At 39.4% G+C, this 25,471-nt stretch overlaps 1 protein-coding gene across 2 annotated transcripts in view; it reads left to right on the plus strand.

Annotated features, from left to right (window-relative positions):
• The first annotated feature begins 2,692 nt into the window (after positions 1-2,692).
• DPY19L4 (dpy-19 like 4) overlaps positions 2,693-25,471 on the plus strand; it is a 34,621-nt gene continuing 11,842 nt past the window's right edge. The window contains exons 1-15 of one of the 2 annotated variants that reach the window (XM_030241708.2): positions 2,693-4,584; positions 8,401-8,508; positions 9,461-9,585; positions 10,282-10,372; positions 12,065-12,186; positions 13,043-13,188; positions 14,860-14,983; positions 15,532-15,666; positions 16,833-16,964; positions 17,054-17,152; positions 18,329-18,402; positions 20,210-20,368; positions 22,029-22,148; positions 23,220-23,340; positions 24,769-24,825. In XM_030241708.2, coding sequence (XP_030097568.1) covers positions 8,454-8,508; positions 9,461-9,585; positions 10,282-10,372; positions 12,065-12,186; positions 13,043-13,188; positions 14,860-14,983; positions 15,532-15,666; positions 16,833-16,964; positions 17,054-17,152; positions 18,329-18,402; positions 20,210-20,368; positions 22,029-22,148; positions 23,220-23,340; positions 24,769-24,825 — 1,560 coding nt within the window. In that variant the 5' untranslated portion in view covers positions 2,693-4,584; positions 8,401-8,453. Of the gene's footprint in view, positions 4,585-4,680; positions 4,840-8,400; positions 8,509-9,460; positions 9,586-10,281; positions 10,373-12,064; positions 12,187-13,042; positions 13,189-14,859; positions 14,984-15,531; positions 15,667-16,832; positions 16,965-17,053; positions 17,153-18,328; positions 18,403-20,209; positions 20,369-22,028; positions 22,149-23,219; positions 23,341-24,768; positions 24,826-25,471 lie in introns of those variants that run through there. The other variant, XM_030241700.2, reaches the window with a different exon arrangement.

Below are 25,471 nucleotides of genomic sequence, written 5' to 3' on the forward strand. Positions count from 1 at the left end.
TACTGCCAAGTATAGTCCCATTCACTTCTTTTTCTGCTGTCTAGGAAATCCTAGCAGACAAGCAGTAGGTTGGTAATAGCTAATCTGCCTGATCAGAGCACATTTTGCCTGTGCTGGAGTTGTTTCTACTGACTCCAATGAAAAGCAGCACCAGCTGCAGAGGGCTGCTTCAGCCCAAGCTGTTTTAACAACACTAGATGCAGCTTTTGAGAAGGGATCTCATGTCTGCTTAGTGTTTGGGCTATGACTTGTATTACTGATTTATAATCTTCAAGTATCAGGCCAAATTGCTTCCTGCCTAAAGTTGGAAACCCATCAAAAGCAGTGACATCGCCCTTTCTTCTGCCAGCTGTAACATGGTCAGACAAGAATGTGGGGCTAAGACTACTGGTTGCTATGTTGGGATAGGAGATGTGCCTGACTAGTGTATTTAGTAAGACATTAAGATATATTAAAGATCATATTGCTCCACTTCTCTGAAAAATATTTATATAAAAAAGGCCAGCACAATATTCCAAGAGCAATTTCCTAGATGTAATCAGTCATTCCTGCTGATGTCAGTACTAGGGATGGGGTTTCAGTGACTCCAGTCATGCTAGGCCTGCCCTACAGGGACAACACAGTGCCTGAAAAGAGACCTGAATTCTGGTGCTTGCTTTGCACCAGCTGAACTCTTTGCTAAGCCCTCATCATCAGCACCTGTGTGGTGACACCAACTCTCTGTCATGGCTCAAGGTGTGTTACCAGGGTTGCCACAGGAAGCTGGGGAACGTGCTGCTCCTGGTCAAGCAGCTGATGAATGGTGAGGATGCTGCATGGGGAGGCAAGGGATGAGGCTGCCTTTCCATGTTGGCAGGGCAGGCTGTGTGGGGACCAGCACCTTCACCCTCAGAAATGCAGCTCAAACAGCTGGGCACCAGAGACAAGAGTCTCCAGACTCTGAAATCTGCAGGGGATGTTTAAAAAACCAAAGAGTATCAAACCCAGGAAGAGGGAGAAAGGGGAAATACAGCTCTGACCAATCACAGCTCTGACCCAACAGAAATGACAGTGAAATCAAAGACGTGAGCAGCAAGTGTTGTCGTCATTAGCAATAAAAAAAAACCACATTGCAGTTTAGTAAGAGCTGACCAATATACTAGGTGGCAAACTGTGAGTCAAAGCAAGTGCAGAGCTGTGAGTCATCCACCTCAAAGGGCTTTATCCTTGGATAAAAGTCAAAAAGACAGCTCAGGGAGAAAAAAGGAGTGTAGGAAAGGACAGAGACAACAGCAGAGCAGTGGGCCTCCTCAGAGCAGTTATGCTCCCTTACTGTTATTTCTGTATATGCTTCACAAATACAGGGGTCAGCCTCCAGCTCTGGGGAACTTCACCTGCAGCACAAACAAGAAGCAAAGCAAGAACAGAAAGAGGGAAGTGGTACAGAAAGCAAGTCACATCACTAAGGGTGTGTGTTTGTGCCTGTGTGTGTTTAAAGCAACAAACATTTATCAGGACTTTTCTCCTGCAGTCCATTTACCATGACTTTATTACTGATACAGTGCTCTGCAGGAGCAATACAGCAATTAGTCAGCTGACATGGCTTGGTCCTATAAAGTAAGATGAAAAGCAAGAAACTAAATTACAGTCAGATAAAGGCAACCGTGATAAGGATCAAAGTCATTTAAGAGGGTGAAAACACAAAGAAGGAACTGTTTCAGGTGGGATGGAGAGGAAAAAAAAGGGATGAAGAAGATGATGGTTAGAAGGACCTAGGAGAGAAAGTGTACAGGAGAGAGGCTGTCGAGCATCACACACATCTAAACACAGGGTGACATGAGTTAGTTCTAGATTACAGGGAAACCCAAGGAGAGACAGGAAGAACCAAAGAAAATGAATATGCAGGATCTCATGCTGCTTCAAGGACAGTAAATACAAGAGGCAGGTAGAAAGAACAGGAAGATGGTCATGGCAATCACATATGTAGTGTCTTCCATCTGTGGAGGAACGCTGTTTAAAGAAATTCCAAAGGCCTCAGGAGAAATCAAAACACAGATTAACCACCAGAGGACTGAAGCTAAGAGAGAACTGAGCTAAAGCATGTCTCCATGTCCCCAGCTCAGTTTCAGAATGCAAATCTAAATCAGCTCCCTTGATTTAATGTGTATTTTCCATGTTTTACAATACAGCAGATGACCACAGAACCTGGCTCACTTATATCCTAGGCAAGGCAGGCATGAGCTGAAGCAATCAAAACCACTGGAAGCTGTGCTGAAATAAAATAGGAAAAAATTAAATAGGTGAAGAAAAATCCCAAAGGTTCTATATATTTTGTGTAACTTAATTTTCTTAGGACTTCTTAGGTCCAGTTGTAAGTAATGCTTCCACATTATCATAATCCCTCAATATCCCCTCACTTATTCCCCTGCAGTCCCTGTATCAGGTGGGAGAGCACACATTTCCAACTTTAAGCAAAATTTTGGTTCCACAAACGCTTTTGTAGGCAGTACTTTTTTACACTTTGATAGAAGATATACAGCTTTGGGGAGAGAAGAATCTGAAATAATTAAAATAAGCAAAACCTCTGGATGCTGACAATCCAGAACCATAAATTAGCAGCCTGAAAACTAACCCTACAAAAGGCTGAAATTAGGAGAATGGGTGAAATACCTACAGTCATTACCTGATTATTGAAACATTACAGATATTTTTAGGCATGGGATCTTTAACATACAAAAATATAACCTGGTTTGTTTACAAAATAAACAACTACATTTTTTAAAAAATTCTGTGTCATGACAAACATGCCCAGTATTAATGCATTATACTAAGGTCTGTGTCTGTCTCCTGTCAACAATCTCTAAAGGAGAGAAAGAATGATTGTTAAACTGGAAAGCATCAATACCATGAACTTGTAAATAAAAAGGAAAATTATGTCTGCAGGGCTTAGAAATAATATGTAAACAGAGAAGAAATGCCACCATGCAGATAGATGATGCATGTTTGTACAGAGAAAGCTCAGAAAGAGAACACAACATTTCTGTATTTATTCATTGTAATGTATTACAGCACAATGTTTAGGCCACATAATAAGCTGTCAGATGAAATAACTTTCATATAATATTAGTTGAAGAAAGCATTTTGGAAGATTGAAGTGCTACAGTAATAACATTTTCAACATTACCTTAACAATAATTTCAGCATGTTCATTCTGGGAGAAAGAAACTTGCATGAAAAATGATTTTTGGTTCTCCCACCTTCAAAATTTTTCCTTAGGAAAAAAGGAAAATTGTGCGAGCAGGCTGGATTTTTCACTTTTCTGCTAACTATGCATGTAAATAATTTGATATGCATTTATAATTTTACTGAAATCAAGGTGTGGGATGAGCCATATTGGAGCATCAGAAAAAAACTGAAGTTGCACAATAAATGCAACAAGGTACACTATAAAACAGCAGGTACAAAGAAGGCTTAAGAAAAAACATCTAGAGCCCAACTGAGCAATTGTTTATGTCTGTCCATGTACCAACGGTCTGAGCACAAATATTTAAAACAATTACTGTTCTTTTCATTGCAATGACTACGGTTGCTAATTCCAATAACTTAAAAAAACCCTACACTAACAAACAAACAAAAAACCCTAGATCAAACACAATGCATTAGAAATGCAATGGATAATATGTGGATCATTAAGAACATAAGCAACTCCTTTCACTGTCCAATAAATCAATAACTGCAGAAGTATTTTAGATTTCATTAAAAAATCCAGGAAACATAATAAATCTCATATTGGTTTAGTTTTTCCTTGCAGCTGCCAGACAAGGAATCAGTTTTCCAGCAGCTGCTCGGCCATTGGCCTGACTGCAGGTTCAGGAGACATGCAGCCTCCAAGGGGCAATTCCCACAAACCTCTTCCATAGAAGAGCGACCAGTTCTGTAATCACAGAATCAATTAGGTTTGAAAAGGCCTCTGAGATCATCGAGACTAATCTCTGACCGAAAACCACCATGTCAACTAGACCCTGGCACCAAGTGCCACGTCCAGTCTTTCCTGACACACCTCCAGGGACAGTGACTCCATCACTTCCCGGGCAGCCCGTTCTAACGTCTCATCAGCCTTTCTGCGAAAAACTTCCTCCAGATGTCCAACCTAAACCTTCTCTGGCACAGCCTGAGGCCATGTCCTCTCGTCCTATCTCTGGCTGCCCGGGAAAAGACGCTCCCCTGGCTACAACCTACTTTCAGGTACCCGTAGAGAGCCATAAGGTCACCCCGAGCCTCCTCTTGCCCAAGCTCTCTGAAGAGGCCCGGTCGGTCCCTCTGGAGCGGCGCTGGCAGGCGGGAGCAGCACCAACCGAGGTGCCGCCCTGGGGGCTGCGCGGCGAGGCGGGCGACGGGGCCGCGGAGCTGCCGCACGGGAGCCCTGAGGCCGCCCGGCAGCGCCCCGGCGCGCCCCTGCGCGTTGGCTGTGCGCGCCGTGCCCCGTACATTCGCTGTGTCCCAGTACGATCTCTGTGCCCCGTACATTCGCTGTGTCCCGGGACGATCTCTGTGCCCCGTACATTCGCTGTGCGCCGGTACGCCCGGCGCGGCCGCTGTGCCCCGGTACGTTCGCTGTGTCCCGGTGCGCCGCCGCTGGGCTCCGGCCGCCCCCCGCGCTCCGCAGCCGCAGTTCCGGCGGTGAGAGGAAGCGCGGGGCCGCTCCGCTCCGCTCCGCTCGCCGGGGGATGCGGGAGCGCTCCCGCCCCCGCGGCCGGCGGGAGGCGGGCGGCGGCGCGGGCGGGGCGGACGCGTCGCCCCGCAGAGAGCGGCGGGGGGAGCCAGCGGCGGGCTGCGGGCACGGGCCGGCCATGGAGGAAGGTGAGGGGCGGCTCCTCAGGGCGCGGAGCCGGAGCCGGGCGGAGGCGGTCGGGGCCAGGCCGCGGGCTCAGGCTGGCGGTGTGGCCGCCCCTCGCGGTTTGGGCCAGGGCACGGACGGAGGTGAAATACCGGGCTGCAGGACACAGGCGGCCTCCCGGGCCCAGCCCGCCCCGGCGGTCCCTCGGGCCCCAGCCCAGCCCAAGGCAGCCCGTCCTTTGCAGCCCCAAGAGGGAGGCCGAGCCAGTCCCTAGGGGACGTGGGGTCTTTTTCTCTTCTCTCGCCTGGCATTGCCTCTGGGCAGAGCGCCCGGGGCAGCATCTTTGGGCTCCGCGGATGCTTCCGTGAGTGTACTTTCTCTTTGGGCATCCTTCCGAATGTTTTAGTCAGTCTTCTTTCTCGTTTCGTTAAGAACGAGAGAGCATCCAAAAGAGGGCTACGAAGAAGATGAAGGGCCTAGAGGGGAAGCTGTATGAGGAGCAGCTGAAGTCACTTGGTTTATTCAGCCTGGAGAAGACTGACGGGGACCTCCAGGTTGCTCGGGAGGGGAAGAGGAGGGGCAGATACTGATCTCTTCCCTGTGGTGACGAGTGACAGGACCCGAGGGAATGGCCTGAAGCTGCGGATGGAGGGGTTTAGGTTGGTAGTTAGGGAGAGGTTCTTTACCCAGAGGGTGGCTGGGCACTGGAACAGGCTCCCAAGGGAAGTGGACGCATCACTAAGCCTGACAGAGTTCAAGAAGTGCTTTGACAGTGCTCTCAGGCACACGGTGTGATTATTGAGGTGTCCTGCACAGGGTTAAGAACTGGACTTGGATCATCTTTGCAGGTACCTTCCAATTCAGCGTATTCTGCGATTCTGCTTCATTTTTAGCCCCTACACAAGCATTTTTCTCCATGTCTTTTCAGTGCAAACCCCCTTTGTAGGGATTATGAGATGGCATTTAGTTTTCTTGGCGAAATCAGCAGAAACAAAACTGTTAATAGGTACCCAGAAAAATGCAGGAGCAAAACAAGCATATGCAAATCTGTCCCCATGGCATATACCAACCTCCCAGCTTTTCTCAACAGGAGTACTTTCTGAGTTGCACATGGTTTCTGTATGTTTAGGAGTCTCCAGCTGCTTGCCCTCCACAACTGTGTCCGTATTCTTATGAATCTGTGCAAACTCTTGGTTTACAGAACATTCTTTGGGTAGGAGTGTTCTGCGTGAAGGTGATGTGCAATGAGCTGGTTCTTTTTAGCATGACTCATTGGGTTTGTTTGAGAACTTTTTGTATTAGAAAAGGTGAATCACTGCTCTCTATTCAGTGTGTTTGTGCACTTCACTAACTAGTAGACGTCTGGCATGTTTCTGTTGGTCATCCTCTTTTCTAGACTGAGGCATCTTCAATTTGCTTCCTTGTTCCTTGCATGGAAGCCATTGCCCAACTTAAATCACCTTCATGGCCCTTCTCTGAATGTTTCCCAGCTCTATCTTCCCCTTCTTTAGATGAGAAGACAAAAATTACAGACAGTGCTCAGTTAGTAGGTGAAAAGTAGATGAGTATAGTGGCACAAAGTAGGAATGAATTATGTTGTTCTGCAGTAGAAACACAAAAATAAGCGGAATGCATGTTTTCTGAACAAGAACTTGTTTGAACTGGGGACTTACAGGGAGCTGAAAAGCAGTTGAAAAATTACGTGCTGGATAGAGAGTTACTAGGGGCTGTGTCATCAGTTCAAAATTCTAGATAATTCTTAGTTGTTGCCTTGTTTGACTTTCGTATCACTCTGTTTGAAGGATTGATTGAAGTGAAAGCAGCATTTTTCTTGTTTGCGGCAGCAGCAAGAAACAGAAGTAACACACATCTTTTTGTGTTATTGCTTTGGGGTGGAATAGGTTGAGCAGTCTTCAAAACCCAGGTGAAGATCTTTTGCTGATTGAGATGTTGTTTCAGAAGTAGAATTTTAAACTGTTACTTCTTTGGGAGTTTTCTCTTACTGCTTGAATATTATACTTTATAAGTTTGTTACACTTCTGCTATGGTTCACTTCTCTGCCAGAGAAGTAAAGGCCTTTTCCTCCAGTGTTCTCAGTGCTGTTACTTTGGTCATAACTAGAATGACAGGGGCACTCAGTTGTCCTTCCAGGCATGTATCTGCCCACTTTTGTGATCTTGGATTTTCTTCCAGTCTGCTTTATTTTGCATGGTACAAATATTTTTAACTGCAGGGCACTTGGTGTTAGCATTACTGATAAACTTCTCATATACATTCATGAAGAGATGCTGGTATACATTTCATTTTGGATTGACATGAAGATAAATGTGATACTGAACACTCTAAACTTTGTGTTGTTTAGACTCTTTCCAGTTCTTGTCTTGTTTAAGAAGGTGGACATTTTCTTTTCATTCTGTGGAAAATGTTGCCATTAAGATCTTGGTTTGCTCAGAATAGTTTATAATTTGCTCTGTTAACACACTGGTGTCCTGATACAGGCAGACATAGCTTTAACCATTTATATTTCTATCTATAGTTTCTAACTTTTAGATGTAATAGCCGGGAATTTAAAGTAGACTGGATTAGAATTGAAGTATTAATATACGACCAGGGTACTTAAAAGCTTTGTTGTGGGATGTGAAGAATGACACTTCAAGTTTGAAGCTGGATGGGTTTATGAAGGAGCTGGTTTAAGTCCAGAGGAAAATTGGTGGCTGCAAAATTTCAAGCAATGTTGGGCAGTAGGTCAAACAGGAGAGCTAAAAATTCTGGAGCCTGAATTACAGTTAAACCTTTTCATTACACTTCCAGAATAACATAAATGTTGTGGAGTATCTTTAATGTAGGAATTATAAAATACTTTTTGAAATAATGAGTCTTTTGTATTCACAGACCTGCAGTCTGTGAATTTGCCTCATTGCCTTTCAGACTGTAAAATAAATGAACTAGGACTTCAAACTGCTGCTGCTCACAAAAAAGTGAACAGAAGCCCTTGGTCTTGTGATGTGATCTATGTGGCTGAGCAAACTGGGCTTTTAAATTATGTGTTAAACTAAGTATTCATAAATCTGCTTACTTCCAGTAGATCCAAAAGCAGGAAAAATGTGATATTACATTTACTTTATAAGAGCCTTTGCCATATAAATAATAGGCATCTCAATTTAAAAATAATGGACTAGCCCAATTTTTGTATTACACTGCTGTAGCAACATAAAACCAGGATGAGGAATTGGCACCAGTTTCTCCCAATGTCTGCATCAACTTATCTAAACTACTGATTTCCTTCATTTGTGTTCACCAAATGGAATATACCTGTTAGCTTCCAGTTTGGGTTCTGGGTAATCCCAGAGTACGACCTCAAGAGAATTCTGTTGTTTTTTCTAAGGAATAGCATAATAATTGATTTCTGTAGTGTTATATTGTTATTTTAGTTGGGCATATGACATACTTAAAGTGAGTCTTTGTCAAATATATCTTCCATGGGATTGAATCAGTAGCAGTAACTGGTGCTACCTGCTGCTGTGTGGATTTCCCAGTGTGATTTTATTATTGTGTTGCAATAACTTGAAAAAAAATGTCTTCAGGGGCAGCAGACCTGCGACAGAGAAAGAAACAAAACTGCTCAGAATCTGACAAAATGGCTCCAGAGGAGAGAAACAAAGAAAATTCAAAGCTGGGAAGGGCGCCAAAATGTAAGCTACAGAATTTTTAGCTAACTTTTGATTGTTTTTTTCATTATTCTCTTACATTTTATGGGAAGATATTTGTAATACGGTAATTTATAACAGACTTACTTTGAATTAGGTTTTTGAATATTTCAAAGGAAAATAGGCATGCACACTACAGTTCTTTAATAATGACATTTTATGCATTGGAGAGTGAAATGATAGTCTTGGACTGTTTCAGGCTTGGGGAGGTAGAGGCAGGGGAGTTAAGAAATTTACTATTTGCCTGAAAATAAGTATTTTTATTGCTCCTGGAATGATCTTCTGGTTGGAAGCTGATATGCATGAAGTAATGGTTCTGAAACAAGAACAGACAAAAAGTCCATACAGTTTTTCAAGAAACAGAACTAAAACTATGTATAATTTTAGGCAAGCGCTCACCAAGCTACCAAAAGCTTTTATGTTAAAAGTACATACTAGCTCAAGGGAGATACAGGTGTAGTAGACACCCTTTGAATGAGTTTGGTAAAATTCAGATTTGTTCATTCTTATGTTCAAAAACAGAATGGAAAATAGAATGTCTCAGAAATTATGTTAGATGCAGTGTGCCTCTTCTGTCTGTTAATGTCTTTTAGAAGTTTGTGGTGTTTTGGGTAGAATCTAGAGTTTGCTCTTTTTATCTGGAAGAGGCTTTTTCTTCTTGGAATTCGTTTGCCAACAAAGCTTGCTGGAGAAAATTTGCAGTGTAGTGTGTTGTATATTTTGTCTGAAGGTCCTGTGAAGCAATGATAAAAACTGGGAAAGAAAACTACAGGACAGAGTAACAAACCAGTTTTCAATGTATCTGTGCTGCTGATGGTATGATAATTCTCATGCCAGTAAGTTTGCTTGTTGTTCAGAAATAAGAGTCATGTGTAGGATGTGCTGTTTGTTTCTCAGTCCTCTGGACTATTGTAGCTTTTCCACTGTTCATTTTCAGATCTGTTAATCCAGCGTTTTGCAAAGCTTTTCTTTGGCTGTCTCGCGGCAGTCACCAGTGGAATGATGTACGCTGTGTACCTCTCTACATATCATGAACGGAAATTCTGGTTTTCCAGCAGGCAGGTAAAGATAAACTATGAAACAAAAGCCAAATTGTGTCCTTGAAATCAAATCTGATCCATGTCATGTTGAAACTACTCGCAGTCCTGTGTCCTGCTACTGAGGCCTCTGTCTTTGAAACAGCTTCTTTTTTTTTTGTCTTCTTTATTTTTTTTTCCTCCTGCCAACAGTTGTTATGGCTTGTCATGCTTTTGCATGTTTTTCCATGTCACCCTTTATCCTTAAAATACCTTTCTAAAATATGAAAAAATAACTGAAGCATACTGGGCTTGCAGAAGCTACTCAACAGAAATATGTGCTGGGCTTTTTGGGATGGTTTTTTTTTTGGGTTTGTTTTTGGATTCTGGGGCAGTTTGTGGTTTTTGGTTGGTTGGTTTGGTTTTGTTTTCTTAAGAACTCCTTTATTAAGTGAAGTACAGAAAGTTGAATGAAACTCGGGTTTGTGAATGTGAAAAGATCCTGTGGATTTTGTGCTGACTTACAGTGTGGATTTGAGTTGCTCTGATTCCAAGCATATTTGCTAAGTTACAGAGAGCATTATGTACCTGATAGAAATGCTGTGAAAATTAATAGTTTGTACAATATTTTGAAGATGTGCAGTGAAGTCATAACCATGTACAGTGTTACAAAACCGGTCTATCTGAAAATATATTGTCTTTGGAAAGAGATTGCAGGAGATTAATTTTTTTTTTTTTCTAGGAACTTGAACGAGAAATTACATTTCAGGGTGACAGTGCCATTTATTACTCATTCTATAAAGAACTGCTAAAGGCTCCTTCCTTTGAAAGAGGTACAAAATTCATTTGTTTTATTAGCTTTGAAAAGTCCTGTTGACTTTGAAAACAGTAAAAAACTCCTGCAGACTGGGGAGACTTATTTTATGCTCTTATGTAGGTATATTGGTCAGATTAATTAAAAACCACACACTGTCCTAATTTTTCAGTGCCTTTTCAAAAGCAGTATTTAGCTATCCTGTGTTCCAGCAGATTGCCTTTAATCAGCACTCTAGGATCAAAGTTATCGTTGGGTTTGCCTGTGTCGTAAATATAATTTATGTTGAATTTGGGAATGAGGGATGAAAATTACTGTTTTCCATCCTCTGTCAAAAGACAGAACAGTTTTGTCACAAGCCGATCTGCTCCATCCTGTCCCTGCCAGAAGTTTTAAGTCTTGTCAGCTGTGATGAATAGATGCTGATGAGCACTGAGTGGTGGGGACAGTAAGGAACAGGAAGTAGAACAGACTGGGTGACAATGATCTCTGCTTTCTTTGTGCTCCTGCTCTTTACCCTGCACTGGCTCTGGGGCTCTCTGTCCCTGGGTCCCTAAACCAAAAGGAAACTAAAGCAGTGAAAAGAAGGAGCACTTCCATGCTTGCTCAGGGAGTCAGAATGCACTGCACTAGCATGGGGCTGGAACTCAGGAGAGAAGGGGATGAAGTGCCCTATCTTGCAGTGGTCAGCCACTGGATTAGTTCAGTCCCTTTGTGAAACCTCACTGAAGCCAGTAAAACTAAATTTTGTGGTTACTGTTTTATTGGTTGAACAGTTTCCCAGCTGAAATGTAGCACATGAGCAATATCTGAGGTCTTTGGTACACTCAGTGCCTCCTGTTCTCTGGGGATGTTGCCCATGCTGTGAGTGGATGGACTGCAGGCCCCATTCAGGGATGCTGTCTCTGAGAACTCGTGTCTAGGTATTACAAGGCATCCAGTCTTCAAGAGGGTATTACACTGTGGTGAACCCAATTGTAAGTCCTGAAAGACCTGGTTTGGCCTACAGAGAACCAACTGCAGACCATACACCAAGATATGCTCAGAGCTTGTCTGGTTTGACTGTTGCATTGTTTTTGAGGCTTTTGTTTTCTCCTGTATCTTGTTTTGGGTTGGTTTTGCTCTTCCCTCTATTATTTTCAGAATTGACAAGTCCTTTCTTTATTTGTAATATTTTGGAATGATCTTGGAATGATCCGTCAAGTGTAGCAGCTTCAATTCCATCTTAACCCCACAGAAAGGCACATTGTGTTTGGCAAAGGAGTCTTAAAAATCTCAGAAACACAGAGCTGGAAGGGGTGATGAGGCCATCATACCTGACATCCTTCTGGACACAGGTTTAATACATACTTCTCATCTCAGTTAGATCTGTCTTACTCCTTAAGATCTTCCTGTGGAGGTGGAGGTGATCTAAAGGCATGTAGTTCCAGGACTGCACCAGTGTGTTGCTGAAGAGGCTGTGCTTCAGATGATAAGTTTTGGGCCTTCTATTTAAAGACTAGATGAAAAAAGGGTAATAACTTTCTAGCTAGATCAGTAAGTGGAATGACATCTAACACAGAAGTTTCTCCTTCCTTTTAAACTAGGTGTGGTGAATCAGTCAGTAGCTTTAATGATCAAATTTATTCTTCCTGCCTTTAAATACACTTTAGCCTCTTTTAGGAACAGCAGTACTAAGTTATTCCAGGAATAATTTTTTTTTTGTCTGTAGGTGTTTATGAATTGACACACAACAATAAGACAGTATCACTGAAGACCATAAATGCTGTCAAGCAAATGACTTTGTACCCAGAGTTGATTGCCAGTGTTTTATATCAAGCATCTGGTAGCGAAGTATGTGATTTTCTCCTACTTTCTGTACTTTCGTTATGGTTGTGTCTCTCTGTGTGTGTGTATATGAGAATTTCTGTGCTGTATCCAACTAATACATACATTTTTTTGTTGAATGAGTTGAGCTGAGGCTCTCACCAGGTCCAGATTCTCCTCAATTTCAATTCTGATTAGTCTCTGGCATAGGATTTTGGGGTTTTAACACTAAGCAGCAACTTTTTCTGTAATTATTTACTTCTACAGACTGCTTAGAAATGTCAAGAGTATCTGTGCTATCCATTAAAAACAGGAAAGTTAGTAAACTCCTTTGGAGTACAGAAGTCTATTATAGTGGTACCTGTCTGCCCATTCTCATTGGGAAAAACACTTCTGTAGATTAACCTTTTGTCAGTTTCCACTCTACTCAGGCTTTGTTCTGCTTGCTGCGTACTTGTGTCCTCTCTCATTATCTTTCCTTTTTTATTATTTACTTATTTTGGAACCACTTTTGCCACATCTTTACTTCAAATTCTTCCCTTTTATAACTTCTTCTAGTAGTCCTCTGAACTTCATCTCCTACTGTAGCATAGATTTATTAAATCTGACACAGAGAGTGTTCAAGCTAAAGCAAATTCAAAAATCATGTCACTGGCAAGCTGAGTCCTGGATTGTGCTCTTAATTCACACTACTTTGTTCTTCCCCATGTTTTATTTGAGCCCCAAATAAAAGCATGCCAGTACTTTTCTAAAATAGGAGGCATCTCTTACCTGTTTGTAAAGCACCTAGCACATTGTTAGCAGTAACAAATTGTAAATATTAATAATTTCCAGCTTCAGCTCAGTTGCCACTATGTCTCTTCGTTTTTATTTGTAATTTCAGGAAGTTATTGAACCAGTGTATTTCTACATTGGTATAGTTTTTGGACTGCAGGGAATTTATGTGACTGCATTGTTTGTAACCAGTTGGGTTATGAGTGGGACTTGGCTGGCAGGAATGCTGACTGTAGCATGGTTCATTATTAACAGGTAAGAAAAACATCTTTATACAATCTAGTTTGTCAATAAGGAATTTTAAAATATTAGTGGATTGAAGTGATTTTAATTAGTGGATTGAAATGCTCTTATTAAGCTTTGTGTTCTCACTGTGAGAGCGAAATCTTATGGTGAATAGAAAACATTTCCAAGAGATTAATTGATTCTCATTATGATTTTTTTAATGGAAAGGCCTCCTGTTGTCCAGACCATCCACATTACCAGTTGAAGTGACTTTATGTATGTGTGTGAATACAGGAGTATTCACACACAATTTCATTTTTCAAAAATAGTCCTCAGAAGTTTTGGTTTTGTGCTGATGAAGAATGAAGCAAATATCCAAAACAGCTGTAAAACAGAGCTGCGCTCTCTGGCCAGCTCTAAAAGTTGTGACAGTTGTCCAGTAGCATAGAAAGAAATTATCAAGTGCATTTTTTTTTTTTTTTGTAAAGAATATTTGATATTTTTTTAATCTTATTTTTGTGGTGGGTTTTTCTGCAAAATGGAATTTTCTTAGATGATCTTAATGTCAAGACATTTTATTTTAAATCAATTCACTTGGGATTCCCCTTCCCCTTATGAAGCACCACAATAATAGGGAGCTTCATTTGGGCAATGAAAACCTATGTTCATGCTCTTGGTTTGTCACCATGGAGCTCTGGGGCTTTCTGTGAACTTGAGAGCACTTGAAACAAAAGACCTATGGAGCAAAATGTTAGAGATATACCTTTAAAGTAGAACTGTTGGGAAGCACCTTCTAGGAGTGTGAAGTCTCATGACAGAATCTGTGATTAATAGCTGAAAATACTGTTCATCAAGCTGATGTGAACAGTGGAAGGTAGGAGAAATAGTGAATAAATCTAATTTTTTTCAACAGTGAATAAGATTAAACAGTGTCAACAAAATGAAAGGTTTAGTAGTTAAAAAAGCTCTGAATATGCCTCTGTAAGAGGCTTCAGAGGAAAAAATGAAAGGTAATGCTTTTAAATACCTAAATGATAAAGGAGCTTGAGGCTCCTTTTTAAAGGCATGGTAGACACAAAGCAGACTATGTACCTCTGAGACTGATGCCTTTGATTACATTTGAAAGTGTGGCTTGTGCTTCTGAGTCACTTTAGCACTTTCAAAAACTTTCACCTACACCTCTAATTGTGTGGATACTGTCAAGTCATTCCATGAGAAAACCCTGCATGCTCCCCATCCGTCTATCTCTTGTTTTGCTGGGCAGAATTTTTCCTTGTAGACAAAATATTTGCTGCTGCTGCTGTGAGGGAGCACCAGTTTGTATCCTATGTTATGTTCAACTACCTAAATCACTTGTTTAAAACATATTGTATGAGAAATGAAACTTTTCTTTCAGCTATGAGCTGATTTTCTTTACAGGTCAGAAAAGGCTTGAGGCAGATGCTTTTTGGCATCAGTCCTATAAATGCCAGCTAACATGGAAACCTGCTAAATGGATGAGTAAAGATTGGGCCTTTCATGCTGTTAATAAATTGGTGAACTGTATCAGCAGCAAAATTGTGTCAGTGTTACTTTGCACCAAAATCAGGAAAAGATTGCTTGCAAGGCCACATTTACAACTAGAAGTGGCATTTAGGCTTTCCTTGATATTCTTGTACAACAAATATTTTAATATTTTTGTTTCTTTATACTTTATTCTAGGACAGACACAACAAGAATTGATTATTCCATACCATCAAGAGAAAATTGGGCTTTGCCGTATTTTGCATGTCAAGTAGCAGCTCTCACAGGCTATTTAAAAAAGAACCTAAACTGTTCTGCTGAGGTAAAGCAAAATTTGTTTCTTAATAAAGAGCTGTGGGTAAAACTGCACTCTAGGTTAGTTACTTCTGCTATTGTTGCCCTTCTGGGCAGAAAACAGTAGAAGTTTTGTTGTTTCTTTTCAAAAGAGCCAGTTGGATTTCAGCTAGGCATGTGCAGTTTTTGCTAAACAACTTGTGCCTTACCTTGTTGTGCCCTCAGGATGGTTCAGAGAGAACAGTGTGGTAATGGGCCATGTGCTGCTTGTTTTTGAATAAACAGAGGCAGAATTTTTCTCATGTAAACTGTTTTTCTTGAAGAGAATGGTTGTTACTTTCTTACCACCACTCTGTCTTAAAAATATTTCTTCTGATTGGATTGAAATGTTTTGGAATATTTCAGTAATTACTTTCTTCCATCTGAAAGCTAAGCACATCTGAAGTCAGTATTTTAATTATTTCTCAAAACAGTAATTAATTTCCATAGTTTATGTTTTAATGACCTCTCAGTTACTTGGTGACAGACATGCATGGGTACAAAATTAATGCTTTTTCTTTTCTTTTTTCCTTCTAGAAGTTTTGTTATCTTTTGGTGAATGCCTCAACATATACCTTCATGATGATGTGGGAATACAGTCATTATCTCCTGTTTGTCCAGGCTGTTTCTCTTTTCCTGTTAGACAGCTTTGCCCTAGCACAGACAGAGAAGGTATTGGAACTTTTCAGCCTACTGACAGTTGGGGACTTAGAGACAGCCAGCCTCTGATCTGCCTGCCATTCATACTGCTCAGGAGCTCCAGAGGGCACAAGGCTGAGTGCTGAGTGTCTTGCAGCCTGGGCCCAGCTGAAGTGCATGTAATATCCATCAGAAGAATAAAATAACTTTAAACTGAGTCTCTTTTGGACTGCTGTGTTTGAGATAGAAGCTAAACAAAGCTTCTGAGACCTGAAACATCTTTGGAGAGCTAAAAGAGTGATGATGAATGATATTTCTCTGTTTTGGGCTAGCTGCCTCTTTTCTTTCTCCTATTCACAGCAGGGCGGGCAGACCAAAGAAGTGCTTTGTTGGCTCTGTGCAGTTAAAGGGCTCATTTTCACCCTCAGTGGCCTGTCCTGCACTGCTTTGCCAATAAATAGACTGGAGAGATGTTGAGGGCAAATTGATTTTTGAATACAAGAAAGTGTTTAAATTTATTCTGCAAAATGCCTCTTAGAAATGTTGCAGCATTAAGATGTTCTTATGCTGCCTGTTGCTGTTGTAAGTTGTACATGCATACCTTTTGGTTTTGTTAGACATCAAACTGCATGCAGTTCTAATTTTTCAACTCTTCTTTCAATTTCCTTTTATTCTGTTCCTCAGCAGTGGGAAATGTTTGATCTATTGTTGTTCAAAGCAGAGTGTATAAGGGAGAAAATGGGTATTTTGGTGAAAGTCTGAAGAATCAAGCATCAAGGTTTATAACATCTGCTTATCAAGTAGTAAATGAACAGCATGTATAGATAACAGTCTGAGTATTCATTCCTGAGACAAGTTATTTTGAGTGTGTTCTTACTGGTGCCTTGTAGTTACTGCTTTGTGTGCTTCATCACTGTAGGGTGTTACTGGGGGGGGAGACCTGGTAAAATACTCCTCCTTATGGCACTTTTACAGAATTATTGTGAAGTAATTGTCCTTTAGTTACTGAGGTTGATCAGCATCATTTTCATGTGCAGTGCTTTCCACAGCCAAATGGTACCTTGCTAGGTCCATGAGTTGAAGGATTGAGATCCATTAATCCCCTGATTAACAACGGAAGTAAGCTATCTACTGGTCTAAAAAACAGGATTTATATCCACTGTAGTTTTATTTTATTGTTTATTCTTTTTCTTCAACAGGTGCACGAGGTATACAGAATCTACCTGTTTTCTGTCATTGTGGGGTACCTTCTGCAGTTTGAAAATTCAGCCTTACTAGTGTCACCATTACTGAGTCTTGTGGTAGCTTTAATGCTCTCCAAATCCCTTCAGGTAAGTAGACTTTCTTCTAACCCTGAGTGTAGTTTTAGAATTTTAACTGAACTCCAAAATTATACAGCATTCTTTAAATATTTTTGCAGATGAATATGAAAAAAAGCACATTTGTGTCAAGATTGCTGAAAATAATGTATATTTATTTGGTACTTACAGTAGCAGTGACACTAAACTTCTTATTAAAGGTAAGATTCCTCTAAAAAAGTGATTTTAATTTCAGAATCTAAATTAAAAGTTGCAGATACATTTTGAAAAAATCTTTTAAAATGTTGCTTATCTTATTGATATGATAGTTCATAGATTAATTCACAGTTAGTATGAGTACTAAAAATTAGTCATTTTGTAGCATCTCAAACAGCTTTGACTTGTTGACGTTTTGGTCTTTTGGGTTGAAACAGTATAGAAATAGTCTTTAAAAGACATTTTATCTGTTTTATAAATACAGAGTTTGTTTTAACTTGAGTGGCCTCTACAGACTAGTGTGAATATTAAAACAATATTCTTGTGCATGGTGACACAATAGCCAAAGATGAGTGGTCTTAGGGTAGATATTAATTTTCAGTTACATTTCAAGTAGAACATGGGAACAGAGGCTTTCACTTTGTGTAGGGGTCAGTTAGGAGTTGAGATTACACCGTGGGATTTTAGCCTGGTTTTGTATTTTGATTAGCACTTCCCTCTTGCTGGCCTTTTACACATATTGTTGTGTTTTTCTTCTGTGCTTCAAACTCACCATGGTTGTGTGAATTAACAGTATTAACTTAAAAGTAAAGAAACTGCTGAACCCTAGAAGGCTTGAAAGAATGCTCACATGTAGTTATTTTCCTCTGCCATTCAGAATGACTAGCCTTGCTGTATCTCCAGGAAAATAAATTCCAACCTTGAAAAATATGAGTTAAATTATAGTTATGAGTAAGTTACAGAACTTTAGGCAGTTCAGACAGTCTGTGTGAAGATTACAAATGCTCATTACTTCTGCTTAGATGCAGTCCTATTTACTATGGAGCCAAGCACAGCACTCTTAGGCTTGCTTTGGGAGTAAGTCTGGGTCTGTTTTTCATGATCCTTTTTACACTGCTCAGTAGTCTTTTGACAACTTATTGGCAGCTTTTCACTTGCCTTCCTGGTGTGGTATGGGAGTGGAATGAAGGGAATAATATTCTCAAGGAAACCCTAAATGTAGATTTATTGAAGATTTATAATGCTATACCAGTACCTTAATTAGCACACTTAATCCATTTTTTTATTTTTAACTAAATCTTGAATAGTTAATTGTTACCTGATGTTTTGTAATCTGAATGACTATGTGAAAACTGCTTCCAGCATTTTGTGTGATTTTTCTCTACTAAATTAATTTTCAGATGTTCATTCCTCATAAAGAAAATGGGCATCTGCTGAAGTTCATTGAAGTAAAACTTGGCTTAAACACAACTAAGTGAGTTTATTTAAGCTCTTACACCTCCTAAGATATCCAAACTTTTGAAACTGCTCTGAGAAGTGTAACATTTCAGTGGCTCGTGAGAGTTTTATAGAGGAGCTAGGGAAATAGTTTAGTTATTTGTTGTCTGGTTTTTGAGATTGAAGTAAAAAAATATGCACATATAGAATTTACTTAGGGTATTGAGGTTTCTGAGGCACTTCAGTATTTTTCATGCCTTAGGGTGAAAGCATTTCATGGATTTTTGTTCTCTTGTGATGTTGAAGAGTGAAAACTTTCTGTATCCTGTCTAGTGTTTTTAATAAGACTTGAAAGCAAAGATAATAGGGTAAAGGTGGCAGTGTGAGCTTTTTATTTTTTTATAGCCTGGAAAAAAGGCTCTGGAAAGAGTCATAAACTATTGATACTATCTCAAAAGAGGCTTAGGTTGTGGGTACCCCCAATATTCCCTGTATGCTTTGGAAGAAATTAGGGCAAGTGACATCTTAAAAGTCAGAGGGAATTGTGATTCTAAGAAAAAACATTACTATCTGTAAACGACTTGGATGTTGGACTGCAAGAAGATGACATGGCAACAGATTTTCTGGAAAACTTCCAATGGAGTCTTAGTAAGGACTGACACACTCCTGGACCCAAGCCAAGACTTGCAATTCTGTGCAGGAATTGGAACTCTCTGAAGAGCTGCATCTTTCTTACAAAAAACTACTTCACAGCCTTTCAGGGGAACAAGTGGAAAATGACATCACACACCCAACTAAACTGTTGGAGAACTTTTGGAAGACAAGATGTAGTGATGTTGACTACGAAGCATTATTTATCACACACGCATACTCATTCTTAAATGTTTTGCAAGAAAATAAAGGATTCCTGGTCAGGATTTCAGTTTATTCAGCTCCCAGGTATTAATGGATTTCTCTCTTTTTCTCCCTGGGGCCTTGCTAAATATCACTTTTCAGACTGTCAAACTCTGCAATGAAGCCAGTGATTGAGACAAACTGTGTGCCTTTACACCTGGAACACTGTGTAACTATGTATTGGAATTATGATTTGCAGCACAAGAGCTTCAAGATCTGTCTTTTAAGGCCAGCTGGGACATGTCCAGCTGTTAATCTTTAAACTGATTCTGTCTAATTGAAAGCGGTTCTGTCCTCTAGTCTTCCCTTGGGAAAAAATGAAAGAGGGAGGGAAGCAAAACAAAGTAAGACAAGAATGCATTCACAGCACCACATGCTGCACCAGTTCTAGTTGAGAATACACACTGACAGTGCTTCAGAGCAGAGTGTATTATCTTCCTGCTTGCTAACTGAGAAAGAAGAATGATGAAGTGGCTTCAGCTACAGAACTAGAATTTCAACATTAAGGATTTTATTCCTGGCAGTTTCTCAGGCTTCTTTGTCATCTCAGATGACCCCTTTCCTTTCTTCGTCTCCTTGTTTGGAATGAGGACAAGCATACCTTCTTGCATCAATATCTCTAAAATCTTAATCCACTGTGACAACAAGATTCTTTTGGTCCCCATAATGGAGTTATATGGGAGGTTTGGCTTTTGTGATGTAAAGGATTTGCAGTCTGGTCTCTTCAGATCACAGATACTTTTTAGGAAGATAGGCTTTTGACAGTTACTTTGAAGAGTATTTGCAAAGCAGTTTCAAATGATAAAAAGATAACGTCAAAGATGAATTTCAAGTAGTTTCCTATGACATGAATAGGTTAAACTGCAATTGTTTTGTGCTGGGTTGTTGGGTTTTTTCCTAATCTATGGGATATTATTATTGTTTTTAATGGAATGTTTTTGCCTTACTAGGAATTTTACAATGAATTGGCTCCTTTGTCAAGAATCTCTTCAGGCACCCTCCCAAGACTTTTTTTTGCGACTAACACAGTCATCGCTGTTGCCTTTTTATATTTTAGTATTAATTATCTGCCTTTTTTCTGTAACTCAGGTCATTTTTAGGAGAATTTGGTAAGTAACTTGTTTATGTGAAAAATAAGTTTAAAAATAAGAGGCTCCTGGATGCCTCAGGGAATGGTCATCATGTTTGTTGCTCCAAAGTTTATTTTACCATTAAGCTTGTCAGGGTGTGAGCACTAGTGGGAAGGCTCACAAGAGCCTCCTAAAGAAAAGTCCTTTAGTGAGGAAGTTCTTGAACATCCCTCCTGTCAGGACAGGGAGTTGTCGTTGGTTTGTTTCCCTGCAGGTGTAATTCCTGCTGAGCTCTGGTTAATGTTTGCTGATGTGTTTGTCTCTTCCCACTGACAGAGAAAGATGTTATATCTGTAATTCTCCTTCCAACAGCAAAGTTATCTAATTGTTGCTAGAATTTATTTTTCTGGTTTGGATTTGGGGTTTTTGGGTTTTTTTTCAAGTTTACATGTTGAGAAGGATGAGATGGGTGGAGCTGAGAGAGCTTTGGATTTGTAATTCTTCGCTGTTGGTTTTGAAAAACACTTGTTTACTGTGATAAAGTCCACTAGCCTTTGCTGCTTGGAACAGAACTGAAGTAAAACTGACTCAATTAGTTTTAGTTTCACAGTGATTCACAGTTCCCTTGAGAAAAGGGGTAGTGGAACTGTCTTTGTAAAAAGACTAAGAATACCAAAACTGTAGATCCTAGCATAACTTGTCTTGGAAAATCAGTGGTTAGGAAATTATCTCTTTCTGGTAGAGAATGAATGGTGTTAACTTCTCAGACACTGGAACGAATTTCTCACTTGTCTGCAGCAAAAATCAGTAGGTTTATTTCAGGGATGAGGGCTTCTAACAGATAAAGATTATGCTGCTGTAAATAAAAATGTTTGTCAGGTTGGATGTATGATAGGATATTCAGAATAATGGAGCAAACTTCTTATTGTTTGCTTTTGGTTGAAATAACTATTACTTTGTAATGAGCAGTGACTACATTATGTCCAACATCTTTTAAAGAAAAACTTAAAATAAACCTTTTCCTCTCTTTTTTTTTTAATTTTTGAATCAGTTAATAATCTTAAAATATTTTTTCTAATTTTCATAAAGAAGCTTATTATAAAAATGTAAACAGAAATCACGTCATGGTAGAAAGAAGTGTTATTTATTCTGTTCCTTGCTATCTTGTTAGTAGAAAACCTTTCACTGCAAGATTTTGGCTATGATTTTTATTTATTATATATAATTAGAATTTATAATAATGTGACTAAAAGTTACTTTTGTTATCTTTGTTGTACACACATTCCATACACAATTATCATCCTATAGATTCCATACTTCTTTACCATGCTAATGGTATGAAGGAACTTAAAATGCATGTTCAGCATGATTTGTCTAAATGTTTGTAGAGTGTACACGCTCTTAAATTAGACTGTCTCTTGGTGCTGGATTACCTTAAAGTAAGATTTGTGGTCATAGGCAGTGATCCCATTGTATTAATTGACAGCCATTGCTCCAGAGAGGTTGCAATCTAAATCAAGAGACAGTGGGTACTGATAGGTCATTGATCAAGTACAAAAAGCAAGTAAACAGTGCAACAGTATGATATGCTATGATACGGAATAATCTCAGTGCACTGCTGACTTAAAAGTATTTTTATTGGCACCTTTTCTTGGGATAATATCTGAATTAAGTGATGTCTCATTTTCTTCAACTGCAGTGGTGAGCCACTGAAAGAGACAGTTAAACTTGAGGATGGTCGAATTGGAGAGAGGCCAGAAATAGTTTATCATGTAATTCACACAATTTTGCTTGGTTGTCTAGCGATGTGTTTGGAAGGGTAAGTCTGATTTTGATGTATCTCTTTTGAAATCAACAGAGTTCCATACGGGACATGATGGGACACTGTTTACCCCTTTGAAATCACCCTTTTTCAGAAATAATTTTGGCATATAGTGATACTACTTAGGAGTAGTCAAAGATAATTTTGATTATAAATTTGATATGGCTATATGAACACTTGTGCTTGGTCTCTTGAACATGTTTTCCAAGCTTTAATGCAGCCAAGATCCAAGAGATTAATTGAATCACATTTTAATCACTTTCTTTATGGTATATAAGTGTAGAACTGTGCTGTAATTATTTTTAGCAAGAACTTGTGTAGTGTTTTGATGAACAGAATAGTGCTGGAATATTGGGACATGGAAGATTTCTTATCCATCTTCTTGTGTGTAGGCTACCACGAAGTGTACCTCTGCGTGACATGTTAAAGCAGTAGCAGAACTAATTTCAAAAGTATTGTGTTAGTCCTTAAAGCTAGAGAAGCTGATGTTTGGAAGATGTTATTGTTCTAATCTTGTTTCTCAGCTTAATCAGCTTGAAGACGTCAGACTTGTGTTTTTATTAGGCTCCTCATCTTAAAATCTAAATATTCACAAATGTTGCTTAAAGTGAGCAGACTGTTGTGTTACCCTGTAGTTTTTCTAAGTTGACTAGTCTATGCTTAAGAGTTAATTAAATATTTTCCTTTCCTTTCTTCAGGAAGTCCCTTATAGTACATTGTCTGTACAGCTTAGCCAATTAGCTGCTTTTTATCCCTTCTTGGCTGTAAAACCAGCCAAGTAACTGTACTATTCTCTTTGTTTTTCTTTCATCCTCCCCTGAACTCTCTGAAGGATTTTGTCATCTTTTACCTTGGATCTTGCTCCTCCATCTCACAGGGGATAATCAGGTGCCAGCTCTTCTGCTAGAGATTTCCTTGGTTTACCCTCCAGTACCATCAAAGTTGACCTCAGATTGTTTGAACATCCAGACTGTGTCTGACATAAGAAAAAAATCTGAATGTTTTTATAATACTTTGAGTACAGAGGCATACACAGGGTCCCAACTAAGTTATTGCAGTGTTTTTCAGAATGAAATATCTATGGACACCTTATGTTTGTATGCTTGCTGCATTTGGTGTGTGTTCTCCTGAACTTTGGATGACGCTTTTCAAGTGGCTTCGACTGAAAGCTGTGCACCCAATACTGCTGGTGAGTTGCTGATGCCAAAGTCTTGGAAAATACAGCTAGCAAGTATATAGCTTTGCAAACAAGAAGTACCTAAGACCCATGAAAGAACCCATGGAAACAACAGTTTGATCTGTGAGCAATGGATTGTGTATGATCTGCTTTTTCTGTCTTTTCTTCTTAGTGTCACTTGTTCTCTGGTACCTGGTGATAAAGTTGCATTCACATTGCAGTATTTTCTTCTAAAAAGCAGAGCTGTCTTCATCTCCTTTTCACTCTTCTCAATTTCTTTTAGCAAATATTTGAGACCTCAATCTCTCTTTCATATCTAGTTGGTATTAGTCAAGAAGGTCATGCACTTTTTAGGAGGAATGCAGGAGAAAAAGTACTGGTGCACAGGGAAGGCCTAAGCTTTGTTTGACTGAGAAATGGGTCTTAAAATGGTGTAGTAAGGTGAATATAACTGCTGAGAGTAAAACTGCTCCATAAGAAATGGTAATTTGAATTACTTTGTATAAGGTTTGTTCATGTATGGCCATTATAGAGAAGTGTTGTGACTGAAGATAAGCTTGTGTCACAGAGCAAACAACTCCCCTGCTTCCAACCCTAGCTTGATTCTCAATATGACAAAAGTTGCTTTGTGTGACTTTTAGCACCTTTGTGCATTGGTTTTATTAATAAAATAGGGATAGGATATTGCTAACCCTAAATTCAAGAGGCTTATATAAATAAATATATTACACTTAGATGTTGATTATGTCACCTGTGAAAATACCATACACTGCTATATCAGAAACACTGACTGTTCTTTCAGTCAAGGAGTAACAACATATTCAGCTACATGATAAGCACATTCTTTTCTATACTTCGTGTTTTCTGTGATGCAGACCTGCTTTTTTTACTATTAACACAGTAGACACGTTAATAGCTTAATATCAAAGGAATGCCTTCTGTGCATTCCTTACCAAATGTTTTCTGTACTCTAGAAGCTATTTTCTCTTTCTTGCAAAGCAAAAATTGTATCAGCTAGAATGATGGTATGCTGAGAGATGGGTTTCTGGGTCTTGCATATCATTAATGCTAATCTGAACAAGATCAGATGTTTGAAATGCTTGGGTTTTTTCCTTTCTCATAGCATTTGAATGTGTGAGGTATTTACCTTCTTCTGTTCCCTACACCATGTGCGCATGGAATCATTGTTACTTTAGTAGTAATTAACTGTCCCTAAAATTGATGGTAAAGTTTTTGTGAGTCAAATGAAGCCTTCCATGCTAAATTAGGCAAATTCTTGTTTGAGGAAAGATTTTTGCCTGGTAGAAAACAACAAAGATTCACCTATTGTCACTCTAAGGTTTCAGGCATAAATATTGCTCACTGCATGAGCAGAATCAACAGACACCTCAGAGATGGAGAATGGTGCATAATCCATTTTCTCTAACATGTACTTTCTAGGCTCTTATTCTGAGTATGGCAGTTCCCACTATAATTGGATTCAGCTTGTGGAAAGAGGTAAGAAAAGTACCTTTCTGGAGTTTTCTTTTTATGCAGGCACAATATGAGTCAAAATGATGAGCAAATGTAATGAAATGTAGTCAGTGAAATTAAATATATCTGATGAAATTGAAGCTGTCATTCATTGAAAATATGTTTTGTTTAAAAAAAAAAACCTTCACTTTTCTCAGTATAAGGTATTTGACAATTTAATTTTTTGCTGATCGCTTATTGTAATTAAATTTAAATGAAGACTTTATATTCAGTTGTTTGGATGTATAAACTGACTGAACAAAGAAAATGCTGCCAAATGAAAACTCAGGATATTGAAAACTATGTTGCCTCAATCTTAGTTTTAGTGAAAAGGAGTAAAGTTAGATGAAGGAAAATTACAGGGGGCCATACGCAAATAAACTGTTTGAAAAGCTCCCATCAGATTATAATGGAGTTAAATTCCTTGTGCAGACCATTGTGTCGAGGTGTGTACCTACTACAGTACAGGGGAAGAAAAGACACAGATATTTCCATATTTAAAATGAATACTTAGTTCTTTATTGCAAGTCACAGACAGACTGGGGGTAGAGTATTTGGAAATTATTTTTTAAGCTCCTGTGAGTGCAAAAAATATGTGAAACGTCCCATGAAGTGTAATCCTCTGCTATAG

The sequence above is a fragment of the Serinus canaria genome, chromosome 2, assembly GCF_022539315.1.
Source record: "Serinus canaria isolate serCan28SL12 chromosome 2, serCan2020, whole genome shotgun sequence".
Taxonomy (NCBI): Eukaryota; Metazoa; Chordata; class Aves; order Passeriformes; family Fringillidae; genus Serinus; species Serinus canaria.